Source organism: Triturus cristatus, chromosome 1_2, assembly GCF_964204655.1.
Source record: "Triturus cristatus chromosome 1_2, aTriCri1.1, whole genome shotgun sequence".
Taxonomy (NCBI): domain Eukaryota; kingdom Metazoa; phylum Chordata; class Amphibia; order Caudata; family Salamandridae; genus Triturus; species Triturus cristatus.
This window is the reverse complement of record NC_140580.1, coordinates 1,152,154,089-1,152,172,588: the sequence shown is the minus strand read 5'-3', so window position 1 is coordinate 1,152,172,588 and position 18,500 is coordinate 1,152,154,089. Positions and strand designations below refer to the sequence as shown.

Sequence of the window (18,500 nt, the reverse complement as noted above, 5' to 3'; positions counted from 1 at the left end):
GGAAATCAGAAGGGCCACCGCCTTCTCCAGACAGAAATACACGCCATTCTGCTGTTGATTTACGAGTCTGCAAAGGCCCTGACATGATATTAAATAGGACTTTAAACAAATCATATATATGTATTTGTAACATTACTTTTCTAACTTTATTTCTTTTATTAGTAAGGCTCACAGTTTTCAGTTTTACAAATTTTTACAGATAAATACAGACAGAAAACAATGTGTTTTCTGTCTACATTTATTTTTGAAAGCATATACATACAGAAAATTGGACTTCTTTTAAGTGACTCTCTTTGCTGTCTTTCATAAATTGTAGGATCACAGCTGAGCAGATAGACAGCTTACAGAATAAAAAAGAACAGGATTACATTTCCTTAAGTAACGGCAAATGTCAACATACATTTGTGGTACAATGCTAATATTTACCGGGGGTGTATTGTTATGTGATACTTGGCAGCTTAAATAGCTAAACTATGACAGACATCAAAGTATGGGTGTGCATTTATCAGTTAAATAAATAAGTAAATGTACAACTTCATTTATCCACAAAATATATATGTATAAAATACAGATAAGATGGTCAAAAAATAACTACGGATAAATATAGACAGAAACCTTCAAAACAGTAAATACCGTAAAACTTGGAGCCCTAATTATTAGGCAGGGATTGTTAACGCAGCCCTGGAACACATTTGAAAGCCCTTTCTACGTATATTTGCTGTTCGAAGTATGTGCAGAAAAGGGCTAGAAATACCGGCTTTCAGTGATTGTGCTTATCTTTGTACCCCAGGGGATATTAAAATACCAGTGGTGCTGGTAGAAAACCTGTCAGGTGGCGACCCTGGTAGGCTCAAAAGCCTGAGAAAGTAAACTAATAGGCTTATTTACATGCCTCTTGCGCAACTGGTGCGCCACTTTTTAGCTGATAAAAAGTGGTGCACCGGCAGCACAAGGGGTTTGTATATAAGACCCTAAGTTCTAAGCCATGGGTTCCATGGACTGCACCTTTCTACAACCTCTCGGTATCGCGAGGCTCCACTGCATGGCACGATAGCAGACGCCTTGCATGTCGGTTTATGTGGACTTTCTCCAGTCCGGGTACCTTAGTCTACAGTGTCATATTCTATGTTTATGTGTAAATAGATGTCGCAGCGTGTAGGGAAGGCAGTCTTAAGGTGGTAAGAAAGGTGTCGGCCCTGTCCATGTCCAACCTCGCCTTGCCCCCTTTTCTCTCAATGTGCCACTGAGGGCCCATCATGCTGCAGCTGTTCTGCCAGGAGAATACTGGGTCCTGTTGGTCCCATCTCTAGAGAGGGCAGCTACTGCCCAGCCCCCAGGCCATCGGGAGGGAGCTGATATCTTTACATTTAGCAGGCAGAGCTGTCTATCTATACTCCATCTGCTAAATCCTGTGAGAAGGTGGCCTGGTATATGCTGTCCGCTAATTAAAGTGGGCACCCTGTACCAGTCCAAACAACCCTTATGATGTATGAGGTCAAAGATAACCTTTAGAAGCTATCCTAGTGGTAGCTGTGGAGAGCAGCCTTCAGGCTTAATCTTGAAGGAATGTAAAGCAGCTTGTTTTACTAGAATATCACCTCCTAAATGACTAAATGAAAGTAGAACCACACAGTGCTGTATAAAAATATGTATTTATTAATATAACACTCTCTACTAGTCTCTACATGAGACTACGGCAAAAAGTACACAATACTGAACCAATAGAACATTTGTAAATAGCAAATTACACAGCAGGCTCCGGGGGAGACCGAACCATATACTAAAAAAATGGTATAACAATCACAACTTGACTAGACACAGTGCATGGAGCACGTAGAATTGCTGGGACCCCAAGGAACCACCCAGAGGAGTGACACAGGGAGCCTACGGAGGGCGGGTGCAGTGAGGAAACACGACCGTGTGCTCCATACAACTCTATGGGAAAGTCACAATTGTAAAGTTACAAGTTAAGAACACTTCTACGACGACTTCGAGCAAACCCTTTGGAGCATAGGAGGTTCTAAGGCCAACCCACCAGTGAGTATCGAGGTACCCGTGTTACCTATCCCAGAGGAGCAGGGTGCATAGGGGTCAAATGGTGTCGGAAATCTTTGTCGTTTTCAATGGAGAGTTGCAAAGAAATAGTGCTGCCAGGAGGGCGAAGAATGTCCGGTGGAATCCAAGTCTGGATTTGAGGTGAGAAGAACCTGAAAGCAGAGGGGACAGAGTCTGGGTCACTTGAGGTGACCAGGGGCTCAGTAGTCGAATGCCCACCGACGTTGAGTGCTTCAGGTGCAAAAAAGGGTTTCTTGAATCTGCAACCACGGGGACCATCAGATGTCGAGGATGACTAGGATTTGGAGGTGAGGTGTCCCATAAAGGACATCGAGTCCTGAGGGGTCGATATCCGGCTGAAGCACCAACAAGCCTTGGCAAATGCAACCCACGTGGTCAGAGTAAACAGGTTACGGTGTGGACCAGCAAGGTCAAGGGGACTCTCCAAGCAATGGAGAGTCAGGACACGTCTTGAGCAACCAGGTAAGCCCAAGAACAAACAAGGTGACCATCACCAGGACCCAAAGGCCAACGGTCCAAGGATCGCGAGGAGACCTCAAGCTAGTTTGCAAAGTACCAGCCCACAGGACACTCGTTGAGTAGAGGCCGGATATATTCAGTGCAAATACTGCTCGGGGTCAGGACTAAGCAGAGTCTAATGCACAAGCTCGGAAATTGTCATCAAGCATATGCAATTGCAAATGTATGCGGTGCATAGGCTTTTCAGGTTGCACAGTCCCCACGAGGGACACTGATCTCAGAATCGCTGAGAGGTCAGATCTACCTCAGGGACCTTTGGGAACCCACTTCCTGTGTTGCTGAAATCTTCGGAGTCCTCAGGAGCTATGGAGAGGCAAACTGGTCAGATGCCTTTAGGTGCCTGCTTTTGCAGGGGAGTAACTCCTTTACTCCAAGGGAGATTCTTCAGTCGTCCCGCGTCGTGCAGGCAGTTGAAGTACTTGGTTTATTCTTAGCAGAATCTTGTCCAGGTTAAATCCAAAGTCCTGTAGTCAGGTAAACCCACTTTATACCCATGGGAAGGGGTTGGAAAGATTCTGTGGACCCTCCTAGGGGAGGGGCAGGACAGAGGGGTGGGTACACACATGTCCTTTGTCCAGTTTTGCACCAGAGCAGGAGCCAATGGCTCCCAGAACCGGTTTGAGCTGGACTATGCACAGGACACCAAATGTGCCCCCAGTGCAGCCTTTCTGGCACTCTCAGAGTGCACCCACCCAGCCCCAATACATTAAACTCTGTCTGGGAGGTGGTCACACCTCCCTGTGACAGGATGCCTATTGTCATGCCTTCCTCTGCTCGTGCTTGGCTCAGCAGCAGGAGAGCAGAATCGTGTCTGTGGCTGGCAGCGTCCATTTTGTGCTACCCAGGTCGAGAAAGCTGGTACCGGGTAGACCGGTGACCCACAAATGTCCCTTTGGAAGGGTGGAATCATACCTCCCACACGGTTACTGGTGTGGAGGTATGATTCCAAGGTGTTTGACACCAAACACAACATGTTTCTAAGCAGCCGTTTTAAAGTTAGCATTTACCGCCAGGTTATAATGCACTTAAACATATATGTCTGGCTGCATCACAGACAATCCCGGAGAATAGTCTCCGAAGGCTGCAAAGGGGCTCTGCTCATGCAGGGGCACCCTCTCACATAAAGGCCAGAATCCTGCCTTCATGATTGATAAGATCTGCAATAGGGGTGACTGATAGGTTTTGTGTAGTGATTTAGATAGATATAGTGAACTTATATCTTAAGTAAATGGTGCAAGCACTAGCTTACAGTCTGCTGTAGCAGGCTTGTGGTGTCATTTTGAATGGCCTCTCATGGGTGGCATAATACATGCTTCAGCCCATGGGAGGCCTCTGGGGTATCTACGCCCTGGGCACATGGTGTACCATATACTAGGGACTGATAAGGGTACCCCAGTATCCAATCTGGAGTGTACCTAAAGTACATACATAGCAATTTAAGGGAGGAAGCAGATAGACTGGGGACCTGAATAACAGGATCACAGTCAGACTTGTCCAAGAACAGTGTGACATCAGCAAAAAGTGGGGGTAACCATAAGAAGCAGATACTATTTTCCTACAAGGCCCTCGGTCTAGAGTGGCGCAGTTGGGGAACAACAATGGTTTGGAATGCTAGCTCGAGGGATTCCCAGCAGTACTTGCAGCATTCCTCCCAGAATTCTACAAAGTTGTAAATTTGCATCCATTTAAGGAGTTCTTCTAGAAGAGCAGATTTGCTACTTTCTTGGTCAAAAGGGCAATTTTTCCAAAGAAGTGGTGCAACGCAGCGCAACATGAAAAGTTTCTGCGCTGCGTTGCATTACTTTAAGAGAGCATAACTATGCTATATCTTCAAAGACAGGGCGCAGTCCAGCTCTCTCCATGCGTTGGCCCACTTTGGGCTGCCTAGCGCCACTGCAGGCACCTTGCACTGTAGTGCAAGGGTGTCTGCATTATGGTCAGGATGACTTTTGTGCAAGGGGTATCTTTCTGCTCAAAAACTATCCTGGGAGGATTTTTCCTCTTTGTATGTGTACTGCATAATGGAGCTTAGATGCAAAAAGGAAATAACGAGGAGAAATAGACACATTTCTCCTTGTTATGCCAGACCCAGGCAGGTGCACCGTTTTGGCTCAGTCCCTTTGTAAATATGGGTTTGCATCAAAACCCGCGGGTGGATGCACAGAACGCTCATGCATCACCCATGGAACATCTACCTGACGTAAAGTAACCCAAGGCAGCCAAGTGTGCTGCATTGCATTACATTTTCTTACAACGCGACACCTATCGACATTTGTATGGGTTTGTAAATACCAAAGATGATTTTGCGTCGGGCTGCCTCAAAATAGTGACGAAACCCAGACACAAAAGGTAGCACACAGGAGAAAGAACTTGACTAAAACTGAGGTAGAGGTACTTGTCCTGGAAGGAACATTTGTACCGCATAGTGTTGAAGAGAGATGAGGTCCATGAGTGCAGGCGAAAGACCTTTTGAACAGAACTGAGGTAGAGGTACCTGGGCTGGAAGGAACATCTGTACTGCCTGGCATGGAGAGGAGAAGGTCTTGGTCCATGAAGGCAGGAGAAAGAACTTTTGAACAGAACTGAGGTAGAGGTCCTTGGACTGGAAGGAACCTCTGTACTTCCTGGTGCAGGAAAGAGCTGGTGTAACACGACTTGTGGACTTTGTGTGACCTATACCTCTCTTGCGCATGAAATAGAGATGGTGGTGGGATGAATATTGCATGACCTATACCTCTCTCTTACACGGATGTGATGGCAGAGAGGTAACTATTGCATGGTACATACCTCTTGCTACATGAACAAGAGATGGCGGTGAGGTGAACGTTGCATGACCTATGCTCATGACCAGCACGCAACAGACCAGGTGTCTCTGATCATACAGAACTCAGAATCCAGAATCACACTCAACCTACCACTCTGCAAGCTCACCTCCTGCACCTCAGGAGCTTCACTGGCTTCCCACAAACAAACAAGCTCCTTCCAAAATCTCACGTACACTTTCAAAGACTTACACAACACAAATCCAGCTTAAACCAACAACCGCATCACAATCCTCAAACCCAAGCGACACCTCCACTCAGGCAGACTCCTATTTGCACACATTCTACGCATGCGCAGAACCAGAGTCTGCCGTCAGACCTTTTCCTATATCGCTCCTAAATCCTGGAACAACCTGCCCTTGCACATCAGAGCCACCTCTTTTACTGCTTCCTCCTTCCTTAAACCCGTTTCTCTGAGCGCTTTCTCCTTCCTCACTGTGAAGCAGCGAGCAACTCCAGCACCTTGAGACCCTCCCAGGTGATTTGCGGCGCTTTATGAATCCGGATTGATTGATTCAATTGTCAGATTCAGCAAGAAGCTGAAGACGTGGGTTTTCAAATAGGTCCCATAAAAGCCCGGAGCGCTCCATTGTCTTCAATGCAGCTCCCAACGTTCCAATGTCCTAATATGACATATGCCTCTTTCTAATGCAGAGGAGACGGCGGAGGGATGAAAAGGGCGTGACCTATACCTCTATCTTACATGGATGAGATGGTGGGGGGGATTGTTTGCATCACTTATACCTCTCTCTTCCATTAGTGAAGACGGTGGGATCAATGTTTGAATGATCTATACCCCTCTCGGACATGAACGAGCCATGGAAGATGGATGAATATTTGCATGACATATGCCTCTTTCTTACATGCAGAGAGATGGCGGTGTGATGAACGCTGCATGATATATACCCAGGGCCACTGGAACTATGCGATTGTGTGGCTAGTCTCGCATAATTATAGATATGCCGCCTTTGCCACACAATCCATCACCTGCCGCATAATCTGCAGGTTTTATCAAAAAATAAATTTTGTTTCTTGCTCCAACGGTTCAAATGTTACTAAAACTGCAGCAACACTTGTTGCAACGCATTCAATGGCCTTTTGCAAAGCTGGACAGGGTCACCTTTCTGTTGCTTATTACCACCCCGAGTACCCCTACTCCCAAAGTCTCACCCCCAGGCACTACCATGGCAAGGAACTGGAGCCGGGTAGACACCACGGAAGTCTGCGCCCTACTAGCCGCCTCTATACCCTCTGGCCAGACGGCATCCCCTCACACTCAGGCGTAAAATATCAATGCTTGGCTGGAATCTGCCAGAGATAGCATAGCTCCCTTGAAGAAAATTAAAAATAAGAGGCCCCATGACGCACAACTTTGGTTCTCTCACAACTTGAAGGCGATGAAACAGGCCTTGCGACTAACCGAACGAAATTGGAGACAGGACTATTGCCCTCATAAAAAGACCATCTTTATTGCAGCACTTAAATATTACAAAAGCGCCATTCTCAGGACCAAATCTGAATACTTTTCATCAAAAATTCTAGAATCCACCAATAAAGCCAAGAACATCTTCTTCATAGTAGATGAACTTGTTAAACCAGATCGTGTCATAGCAAAACCCACCCCGTCACAATCCTTATGCGACTCCCTCAACACTTACTTCATTGAAAAATCGCCATCATCAAATCTAGTATCCCCAAGTCTTCCGCACTACCAGACCCTCGATGCTCACACACCAATCCTCACCACCTTGATGAAATCCCCCTTATTACCCAAGATGCCTTTTTTTCTTTACTTATAAAGGTCTATTCTGGATCCCTACGGGCAGCTGTCCCCCCCCACATCCTTCGGGAAGTCTTCCTCCACTGTCCCGAGCCTCCAATGTCGCTTCTTAATAACTCAGTGATCGCTGTCAAGCAGTCCGCCTCGCCAGTTTTTCTGCTGAAAAAAGAAGACTGACTTGTGGGGTACCACAGGGCTCATCCCTTTCCCCCCTCCTCTTCAATTTGTATATTTTTCGCTTGATTCTGGCCCTCCGAGAGAGAGAGGTTGTAACCTTTAACTATGCTGATGATCTCCAGATAGTGTTCAATATCGACTCATCCCCTTCATCAATGGAGAGCTTTCAGTCTACTATGAAATTCATCAGCAACTGGATGAACATTAATCATCTTAAACTAAATCCCGATAAAACCGAGCTGATTCTCACTGGTGGCCCAGCAAACCCCTGGAACTCCAACTTTTGGCCACATTCATTGGGGTGCCCGCCTCCTCCAGTCAGCTCGGTCAAAAGCCTGGGAATCGTGATCAGCAACAATCTCGCTATGAAGGCCCAGATAAGCTCTGTGGTCTCCGCTTGTTTTTTTCATCTTCGGAGAATTCTAAAAATAAGCAGATATTTAACCACTGAGGCCCGGATCCAAGTCATTCTCGCCCTGGTTATGTCGCGTATTGATTACGCTAACTCCCTGTACACCGGTATTCCAGTCTACCAACTACGTCGGCTACAACTGGTGCAGAACCAAGCCGCCAGGCTTGTTTATGGTCAGCCTAAGTCTCACCACGTGAAAACTCTGTCAAAAAGCCTACATTGGCTTCCCGTGACCCAACGCTGCCTCTTTAAATTAGGCTGCACGATCTACAAAGCACTCTCGGATTGTGGTCCGGCCTTTATCACTTCCAAAATACAGCGTTATGTCCCCCCGCGATTTACGTTCTTCAAACATGAACCTGATGACCCCTTGCCCATTCAAACGTAAAAAAACATGGTGGTCTGAGATTCTCAGCCTTGGCACCCCAATTCTGGAACTCCCTCTCCCCCGAATTGCAGCTGACCACCTCCTACACTCAATTCAGGAAATCCCTTAAAACATGGTTATTCGTCAAGGCTTACAACTAATTCCACTGTTACTGTACCTGCAACTGACCCCGCTTAGCGCAGAGAAACCGTCTTGTGAACGTGCGCTTTACAAATCCCTTTTAACATAACATAACATAACATATTGCTATATTTGCGTGTAAAACTGGTGCAAATGAGGTGCAACCTTTTACCAAGTTTAAAAATGATAAAATTATGAAGTAATACTGTTACATAATGTAACCGCATTATGCTGCATACTCTGGCTTTTTATTCCGCATAATTTACTCAACCCTGCCACATAATTTGCCCTCTCCTGCCACATAATTCCAGTGGCCCTGCCTATACCTCTGCCTGACATGGCTTCGCTGGCGGTGAGATGAATGTGGATTCCTTGCATCCCCAAGTTCTGTGTGCATGAAAGAGGGCTGAGGAGCAATGGAAACATGGACCTCACACCTCTGTATGCGGTGAATGAGTGATGGTTATGGAAGAACGTTTAAGTCACCACAGTCTTACATGGGTAAGAAATGCAGAGAAAGACGATGGATCAATGCTTGAATGAACCTCACTCCTCTCGCTTGGTGACCCGCACGACAGTCTTGGTCATCCCAAGTCACCTCCAGGAGGGCCCACAGTCATCAAATGAGAAGCACAGGATCAACCACAGGAAGGTCCCTGTAAACCCATAGGAGAGCCATGTACTACCCACAGGACAGCCCCTGTACCACTCACAGGAGAGCCATGTACCACCCACATGAGAACCCTACGTCACTGACAGGAGAGCCCTGTACCACCCTCAGTCACTCACAGGAGAGGTATGTACCATCAACAGGAGAACCCTCGGTCACTCACAGGAGAGCCATGTCCTACCCACAGGAGAGTCCTAAGTCCTAAGTCACTCACAGGAGAGCCCTGTACCACACTCAGTCACTCACAGGAGAGGTATGTACCATCAACACGAGAACCGCTGCATCACATTTGGCGATGCAGCGCGCGCAACTAAATTCGTTTTATTAATTTTTTTCGTAACTTACCTGAACTCGGCTGTATGCCGCATTTTGCAACCCCCCACCCTGCCCCTCCTCTGCGCCACGTCACCGCCCTACACGGACCCGTCACTGCAGGAGAGCCATGTCCTACCCCCAGGAGAGTCCTGGTTCACTCACAGGAGAGTCCTGTGCCACCCACAACACTCATAGGAGAACCCTGTACCACCCTCAGTCACTCATAGGAGATCCCTGTGCCACCCTCAGGAGAGTCCTGGTTCACTCACAGGAGAGTCTGTACCACCCACAGGAGAGTCCTAGGTCACTCACAGGAGAGTCCTGTACCACCCATAGGAGAGTCCTGGTTCACTCTCAAGAGGGCCCTGTACCTGGAGGATCACATTACTAGGACAGAAATTAAAGAGGCCATAGGGGAACTCCCACGTAACAAGACACCAGTCCTAGACGGACTGCCGGTGGAATTTTATTCTACTTATGTAGGCAAGCTGACACCACACCTTGAACACCTATACAAGACAACGCAAGACACTCACATGCTCCCATTGTCAACTATGCAGGCGCTAGTTATATCGCTCCCTAAACCAAATAGGGACCCACGGGATATGGCAGGATATAGCCCCCTGTCCCTCCTATCCACGGAGTACAAGATACTTAGTAAAATACTAGCCCGTCGTCTCCTTCCCTATCTCCCTAAACTTATCCACCTGGACCAATGCGGCATCGTACTAGGCCGCAATACGTCCCTAAACATACGCCATTTGCGTTGCGTCATGGAGGAAGCAGCCAAAATATCGGATAAAACAGGGTGCATCGCGCTTGATCTTCAGCAGGCATTTGACACAATACACTGGGATTACATGTTTATCACTCATAGGAGATCCCTGTGCCACCCTCAGGAGAGTCCTGGTTCACTCACAGGAGAGTCTGTACCACCCACAGGAGAGTCCTAGGTCACTCACAGGAGAGTCCTGTACCACCCATAGGAGAGTCCTGGTTCACTCTCAAGAGGGCCCTGTACCTGGAGGATCACATTACTAGGACAGAAATTAAAGAGGCCATAGGGGAACTCCCACGTAACAAGACACCAGTCCTAGACGGACTGCCGGTGGAATTTTATTCTACTTATGTAGGCAAGCTGACACCACACCTTGAACACCTATACAAGACAACGCAAGACACTCACATGCTCCCATTGTCAACTATGCAGGCGCTAGTTATATCGCTCCCTAAACCAAATAGGGACCCACGGGATATGGCAGGATATAGCCCCCTGTCCCTCCTATCCACGGAGTACAAGATACTTAGTAAAATACTAGCCCGTCGTCTCCTTCCCTATCTCCCTAAACTTATCCACCTGGACCAATGCGGCATCGTACTAGGCCGCAATACGTCCCTAAACATACGCCATTTGCGTTGCGTCATGGAGGAAGCAGCCAAAATATCGGATAAAACAGGGTGCATCGCGCTTGATCTTCAGCAGGCATTTGACACAATACACTGGGATTACATGTTTATGGTACTGAGCAAATTTGGTATACCACCTAAATATATCCAATGGGTCAAACTCTTGTACACTGCTCCCACAGCCCGGGTCCGAACGGGCTCCCATATTTCTGATCTGTACCTTGTGGCGAGAGGTACTAGACAGGGATGTCCTCTCTCACCAATCCTGTTTGTTCTGGCCCTGGAGTACCCCTTCTTCTAAAACTCCGGACGGAGGCCGGGGTGAGGGGAATCCTCTTAGGAGGCACCAAACATGTAGTATCAGCATATGCGGACGATTTAATACTGTACCGCCATGATCTGCTAGATGATATCGAGCCCATTCCCTCTATTTTTAGACATTTTGAAATAATCTCTGGGTTAAAAATGAACGATACGAAATCAAATGCATTCTACATGACACATAAGGAAAACCTGGAACCTATCTACTTTGGCTCTACAAATTTGACTGTTGCAACACATACCTTTAAATATTTAGGTATTCAAATCTAAAGGACGTCACAGGACCTGCTTGAAGGCAACCTTATGAAAACTATAAGGTCGTTAAAAACCCAGATTGTGTTCTGGACGTCACTTCCTCTCTCGGTAATGTGGAGAGTAGCTATATCCAAGATGGTCCTGGTACCAAGGCTGCTTTACTTCTTTACCAACCTACCACTCCTAATTCCACATAGTATCTTCCGCACACTGGATGCTCTACTCACGGACCTCAAATGGGGGAAGGGCCACAGGAGAATCATCTTAGCAAAACTCAGGCTAAGACCTGGGGAGGGTGGACTGGGAGCCCCCGATTTCAGAGCCTACTGCATATCCAGTCAGCTGCAGTGGTTATCATATTGGCTGGCCGGGCGTAACCTGCATGAAATTGACTACACGCCACTGACACTGGCCCAAGGATCAATACACACACTGCTACTGCCGGGGGCCCAATTGCCTCTTGCGACCCCTCCTCTACTTAAAGTAGCCCTGGTTTACTGGAAACGGTCATTACAATACACTAAGGCAGTTATCCCATACCCATACAATATTCCGCTGTTAGGCATACCAACTAATAAAGGACTGATTACTACCCGCCGCATACTACATTGGACACAAGAGGGGGTGGAGACAATAGGTAGCGTATTCACAGATGATGTACTGGCAGATCATAATAACTTCGCCCAGACTCAGGGAGTCCCCCAGACACTATTCCTGCTTCACGCTGCAATGACACATTATGTTAAAAAACAGTGGTCCCCTAATGGGGAAGAACCCCCGAAACATGAACTAGTACATGAAGTATACTTGATGGGAAGGGGACGCCACTTGGTCCGCTGGCTCTACAGGGGCATCTGGGCACACGCAGGAATCTCACTTGACCCTCTATGCGCGAAATGGGAGGGAGACATCAGGCGTAGCCTCATGGATAAGGAATGGATGGTTGCCTTAGGCTTCCCCAAGAAAGTGTCCCGCAATGCTAAATTCAAGTATATCCAATACATGGCGTTACACAGGGCATATCTCACACCACATCCCAGGAGAGCCCTGTACCACCCACAGGAGAGGCCTGGTTCCCTCACAGGACAGCCCTGGGTCTCTCAAAGGAGAGCCCTGTACCACCCACAGAAGAGGCCTGGTTCACTCACAGGAAAGGCCTGTACCAGCGAATGCCCTTAGTCCTTTGTGACATGCGTCCGTGCCACCTCCCCTCATCGGACTGAGACATACTCCTGCGCACAAGAGCGCTCCCAGAAGGCAACGTAGGAGACCGTTGGGCCAAGCTCTGCCACTCTACTGGAGAATGTGTACGAATGCTCACATGGCCAGACGCCCAGACGAGGAAGCATCGCCGGAAGCAGCCCAAGGTTTAGGGTGTTGCGACCGACCGGCGCAGCTGCACCTGCCACTTAGCTCAGGGGCGCTGTCTTTGAAAATAACTTATGGGTTTGAAAGCACCTGCTGCAGAATTCCTTGTGTGCCTAGCAATTTTCAGGCAACAATAAAAATGCCAAGATAAATCTGGTGATTAATGTTTCTGCTGGAGAAAGATTGGGGATTTGTCTAGTGGCAGTTTTGAGTCATCATAATGTAGTGCAGAGGGTTAATGTTTATGCTGCAAAGAACTTGACAATCTTTTTGGGTGCCCACAACCCTCTGACCACCTCCTACACAGATTCCCTCACTGCTGCAAAGAATGTGTCCCTTGCAGATTGCAGAACTGTATTTTATGTGGATAGCTCAGTGGGTTACTGCTTTTGCAACAGAGATCATTAGGTTGCAGCATCTGGTTCATTAAAGACATCTTGGGGACATTCAGAAAGTTGACCTAGGAATGCATTCTGCCTGTTGCTTACCAATGACTTTGTGGTTTGTAACACCCATTTTCTGGCTTTCTATTTGCTGGCTTTATTTGCTTTAGGCTGTCCAGCTTGAGTGCCTCCCGAACTCACTTTCTGTAAACAGGCCTTTAAATCTTGTTCTTATCTCGTCACATTTGCTGTGCATTCAAAGTCAGAGGTAAAATGTCAGGCTGTGTCTTCCAGGGCGCTTTGTATTTATTTGTCTTTCTCTGACTTCAAAGAAGGGGATTTATATGACAATTACGCTGGCCACTGGGGGTCTGCTTGAGGAAGGTTGTATGATGTTATTTTATTTTTCTATTTCTTGAAGTGAACTGCGCAGATGATCAAATCAGTACTTTGGGTAATAACATTTCCACATTATCTTTGTGCACTGTATACTTTTATCAGTAAAACTGTACGTCTGTGCAAATGTGATGGTCATTTCAGTTGAAGATGTGTTGTCTGTAATGGCAGTGTGCTACCACACCATGCATACTCCACGTTACCACACACCCCTCTAATCCGCATCACTCCACGCCACTGCAGTCCACTCTGCATCATGCCACATGGGGGTATATGTCTTTGCACCCAGATCTTATTGTGATACCTTGCAGTTATATCAGAACAGTATTCCTTTCCCAGGAACAGCCAGGCGGGCTATTTTTGCCTGGTGCATTTCTTATGAAGTATCCTCTCAAGTACAAGCAGTGGCTTGACTAACTGTTATTGTATGCTTCAGTGAGTTCTGAGTCTCTACTCCACACCACCTCCCTGTGTAAGCCTTAGACTGCTCAACGTCACTACTCTGAGGCTAGTAGTAAAGAGCTGGACTCAGTGCTCAGCTTTGCGTTCATCAGTGAGGTAAAGCCCAGGGACATGAGTGGTAAAAGGCTCCCATTGATACAATCTGAGTCCAGTATCCCCTGATTGCACCTAGACTCCTGGAAAAGTTACCCAAAAATCGATGTATTTTATAGCACTGGGACCCCATATGCATTTGTGTGATAAAATGTAAATAAGGTGAATCATTTGCTTCTAATTCCATGATATGCTGCATAATTTGCACTTCCTTGCCGCATAATTGAATCAATCTTCACACATAATTGGTCCTTCACTGCCGCATTTTTACAGTGGTTTTCTGATTCGAGTATCTGGATATCAGAATTGTACCAATGGCTTTAAATTTGGCGCATCCCTATGTATTTAGCTCTCTTTCTATCGCCTCCCATGTCCTGATTTAAAATAAAACTGGTTTTGTGACGGTCTCACTCCTCACCTCTCCTCACTGTTGGCCTTTGTTGGCCATCCACCTTTGTCTCATACTCTGGCACACTGCTAGCTTCTTGTGCGGAGATAGCGGTACCCAAGGTGCGCTCCCAAGGCCCAGTCCTATCGCCCCAATGTATGGCTAGTGCTACATTACGGCCACTGCGGCAGTAGCGTTATGGTGCCACCACAAGAGGCCAAAGAGGGCAAAATAGACAAAATAGTCTCAAAGATACTCTTGGTGCGAGGAGATTGGCGGTGCCCAATTGACAAAGCATCATTTTATCTGGAGAGCTGCCCCAGTGGTGCCTTATCGTGTACTTTAAGGACATTGGAATGCCCTCCCGGGGCAGATCCGAGAGCCCTCCTCATTCCTTGAGTTCTTCAAGACACTGAAGACATGGCTCTTCGCCCAGCTAACAGACTTGGTTTGTACAGTCACCCCCTTATCTAACCCCTGGATACCCTCCCGGGTGTGGGGGGAGGGCAACTGCAACAAAAACCCAGTTTCCTACAACGCCTGCTCAACAATTCGTCACAGCATCACATATTGGGTAGGCCATATGTGTTTTGTGTCGCTGCATTGCACTGAAGATTCTGTCTTTTTTTCTCTAGAATCTGCAGCCGGACTTGGTCCATCGTCTACTCCGAGTGAAGCTGGAGGCCCTGACCGGACAGACCCTGAGGCCAGCGGAGACAGTGGTCATGCTCTTCAATTAGCGCCTCATGGCGGCCTGCCAGTGACGACGAGCAGAGCTGGGACGTCGACCAATGGAAATGCTGAACTCAGTTCCTCCACGGAATCCAAAGACACAACCCAAGTCCCCAAGGGAACCACCGGAATCCTAAACCCAAATTTTGTGGGCGAGCCACCCCCCTACTCCCCTCCGGACCCTAAAACTGTTCACCTACTCTACCCACCTTTCCAAAGCCACTATGCAGGCCAAGTGCCCATCATGTACCAGCCAGGACCGTCTGACCAGGTCATGTTCCAGACCCAGAGCTTCCCACCGACATCGCAGCCCTACACCATTGTACGTACCAGGATGAGAGGTTGGGTGAGGGATCGCAGCCTTACAATACTGTACGTGCAAGGGTGAGGGGTTGGACGAGGGATCACAGCCCTAAACCATTGTACGTACCAAGATGAGGTTTGGGTGAGAGATCGCAGCCATACACCATCATGCATACCAGGATGAGAGGTTTGGTGATGGGTCGCAGCCCTATATCATCGTACAGACCAGGATAAGGGGTTGGATGAGGGATTGCAGCTCTACACCATCATACATACCAAGATGAGGGGTTTGGTGATGGGTCGCAGCAGTACACCATTGTACAGACCCGGATGAGGGATTGGGTGAGGGATCGCAGCCCTTTTTCGTCCGGTCTACCAGGCTGAGGGATTGGGTGAGGGACCACCCGCCTACACCATTGTATGTCCCACGGTGATGGGTTGGGTGAGGGACCATAGGCATGCTCCATTGTATGTACCAGGATGAGTGGTTGGGTGAGGGACCATAGGCCTGCTCCATTGTATGTACCATGATGAGTGGTTGGGTGAGGGACTGCAGTCCAACATCATTGTACGTACCAGGATGAGTGGTTGGGTGAGGGACTGCAGCTCTACACCATTGTACGTAGCAGGATGAGGGGTTGGATGAGCGATTTCAGCCCTACACCATTGTATATACCAGGATGAGGGGGTGGGTGAGGGGTCACAGCCCTATACCATTGTATGCACCACGATGAGGGTTTGGGTGAGGGATTGAATCCCTACTCCAGCGTACATACCAGAATGAGGTATTGGGTGAGGGATCACAGCCTCACACCATTGTACGTACATACCAGGATGAGGGATTGGGTGAGATATTGCAGCCCTACACCATTGTATGTACCAGGCTGAGGGATTGGGTGAGGGACTGCAAGCCTGCACCATTGTACGTACCACAATCGAAGGGAAGGAAGGGTGAGGGATGCAGTCCTGCACCACTGTATGCAGCAAGATGAGGGGCTGTGTGAGAGATCGTAGCCCTACACCACTGTGCATACCAGCTGAAGGGTTAAGGGAGGGATCGCAGGTCTACACCCATCCTCTGTACCGCCGAGAGGAGCTGAGTAAGAGATGATCCTAAGTTTTATTAATGATGTGCCAATTAATAATTAAAGCTCAAACGTTTGGCACTATCTAATCAGTAGCCACATATGCCCCATCGATCATTAACAGATGTCCAATGCTAGTCAAGCCCGCCCATCTCCAATGCTAGTCAAGCCTGTCGATGTCCGGTAATAGTCAAGCATGCTTATGTCCAATGCTAGTTCAAGCCTGCCCATGTCCAATGCTAGTTCAAGCCTGCCCATGTCCAATGCTTGTTAAGCCTTGCCATGCCCAATGCAAGTACAAGCCTTGCCATGCCCAATGCAAGTTCAAGCCTGCCCATGTCCAATGCTAGTTCAAGCCTGCCCATGTCCAATGCTAGTTGAAGTCTGCCAATGTCCAATGCTTGTTAAGCCTTGCCATGCCCAATGCTAGTTCAAGCCTGCCCATGTCCAAAGCTAGTCATGCCTGCCCGTGTCCAGTGCTAGTTCAAGCCTGCTCATGTCCAATGCAAGTCAAGCCTGCTCATGTCCAATGCTAGTTCAAGCCTGCCCATGTCCAAAGCTAGTTCAAGCCTGCTGATGTCCAATACTAGTCAAGTCTGCCGATGTCCAATGCTACTCAAGTCTGCTCATGTCCAATCTTAGTCAAGTCTGCTCATGTCCAAAGCTAGTTCAAGCCTGTCCATGTCCAATGCTAGTTTAAGCCTGCCGATGTCCAATGCTAGTCAAGCCTGCTCATGTCCAATGCTAGTCAAGCCTGCTCATGTCCAATGCTAGTCAAGCCTGCCGATGTCCAATGCTAGTCAAGCCTGCTCATGTCCAATGCTAGTTCAAGCCTGCTCATGTCCAATGCTAGTCAAGCCTGCTCATGTCCAATGCTAGTCAAGCCTTGCCATGTCCAATGCTAGTCAAGCCTGCCCATGTCCAATGCTAGTTCAAGCCTGCTCATGTCCAATGCTAGTCAAGCCTGCTCATGTCCAATGCTAGTCAAGCCTTGCCATGTCCAATGCTAGTTCAAGCCTGCCCATGTCCAATGCTAGTTTAAGCCTGCCGATGTCCAATGCTAGTCAAGCCTGCCCATGTCCAATGCTAGTTTAAGCCTGCCGATGTCCAATGCTAGTCAAGTCTGTCGATGTCCAATGCTAATCAAGCCTGCTCATGTCCAATGCTAGTTCAAGCCTGCTCATGTCCAATGCTAGTCAAGCCTTGCCATGTCCAATGCTAGTTCAAGACTGCCCATGTCCAATGCTAGTCAAGCCTGCTCATGTCCAATGCTAGTCAAGCCTGCTCATGTCCAATGCTAGTCAAGCCTGCTCATGTCCAATGCTAGTCAAGTCTGCCGATGTCCAATGCTAGTCAAGCCTGCTCATGTCCAATGTTAGTCAAGCCTGTCGATGTCCAATGCTAGTCAAGCCTGGCCATGTCCAATACTAGTTCAAGCCTGCTCATGTCCAATGCTAGTCAAGCCTGCTCATGTCCAATGTTAGTCAAGCCTGTCGATGTCCAATGCTAGTCAAACCTGCTCATGTCCAATGCTAGTTCAAGCCTGCCGATGTCCAATGTTAGTCAAGACTGCCCATGTCCAATGCTAGTTCAAGCCTGCCCATGTCCAATGCTAGTCAAGCCTGCCGATGTCCAATGCTAATCAAGCCTGCTCATGTCCAATGCTAGTTAAACCTGCCCATGTCCAATGCTAGTTCAAGCCTGTCGATGTCCAATGCTAATCAAGCCTGCCGATGTCCAATGCTAGTTAAACCTGCCCATGTCCAATGCTAGTTCAAGCCTGCCCATGTCCAATGCTAGTCAAGCCTGCTCATGTCCAATGCTAGTTCAAGCCTGCCCATGTCCAATGCTAGTCAAGCCTGCTCATGTCCAATGCTAGTTCAAGCCTGCCGATGTCCAATGCTGGTCAAGCCTGCCCATGTCCAATGCTAGTTCAAACCTGCCGATGTCCAATGCTAATCAAGCCTGCCCATACCCAATGCTAATCAAGCCTGCCGATGTCGAATGCTAGTTCAAGCCTGCCCATGT

General features: G+C 48.0%; 1 protein-coding gene across 2 annotated transcripts in view; it reads left to right on the top strand.

Moving 5' to 3' along the window:
• The window catches only part of PRRT1B (proline rich transmembrane protein 1B), a 166,276-nt gene that overhangs the window by 114,471 nt on the left and 33,305 nt on the right, over window positions 1-18,500 (top strand). For both annotated transcript variants that reach the window (XM_085613932.1, XM_085613931.1), the window contains exon 3: window positions 14,988-15,406. In XM_085613932.1, the coding sequence (XP_085470058.1) occupies window positions 14,988-15,406 (419 nt within the window). The remainder of the gene's footprint in view (window positions 1-14,987; window positions 15,407-18,500) is intronic.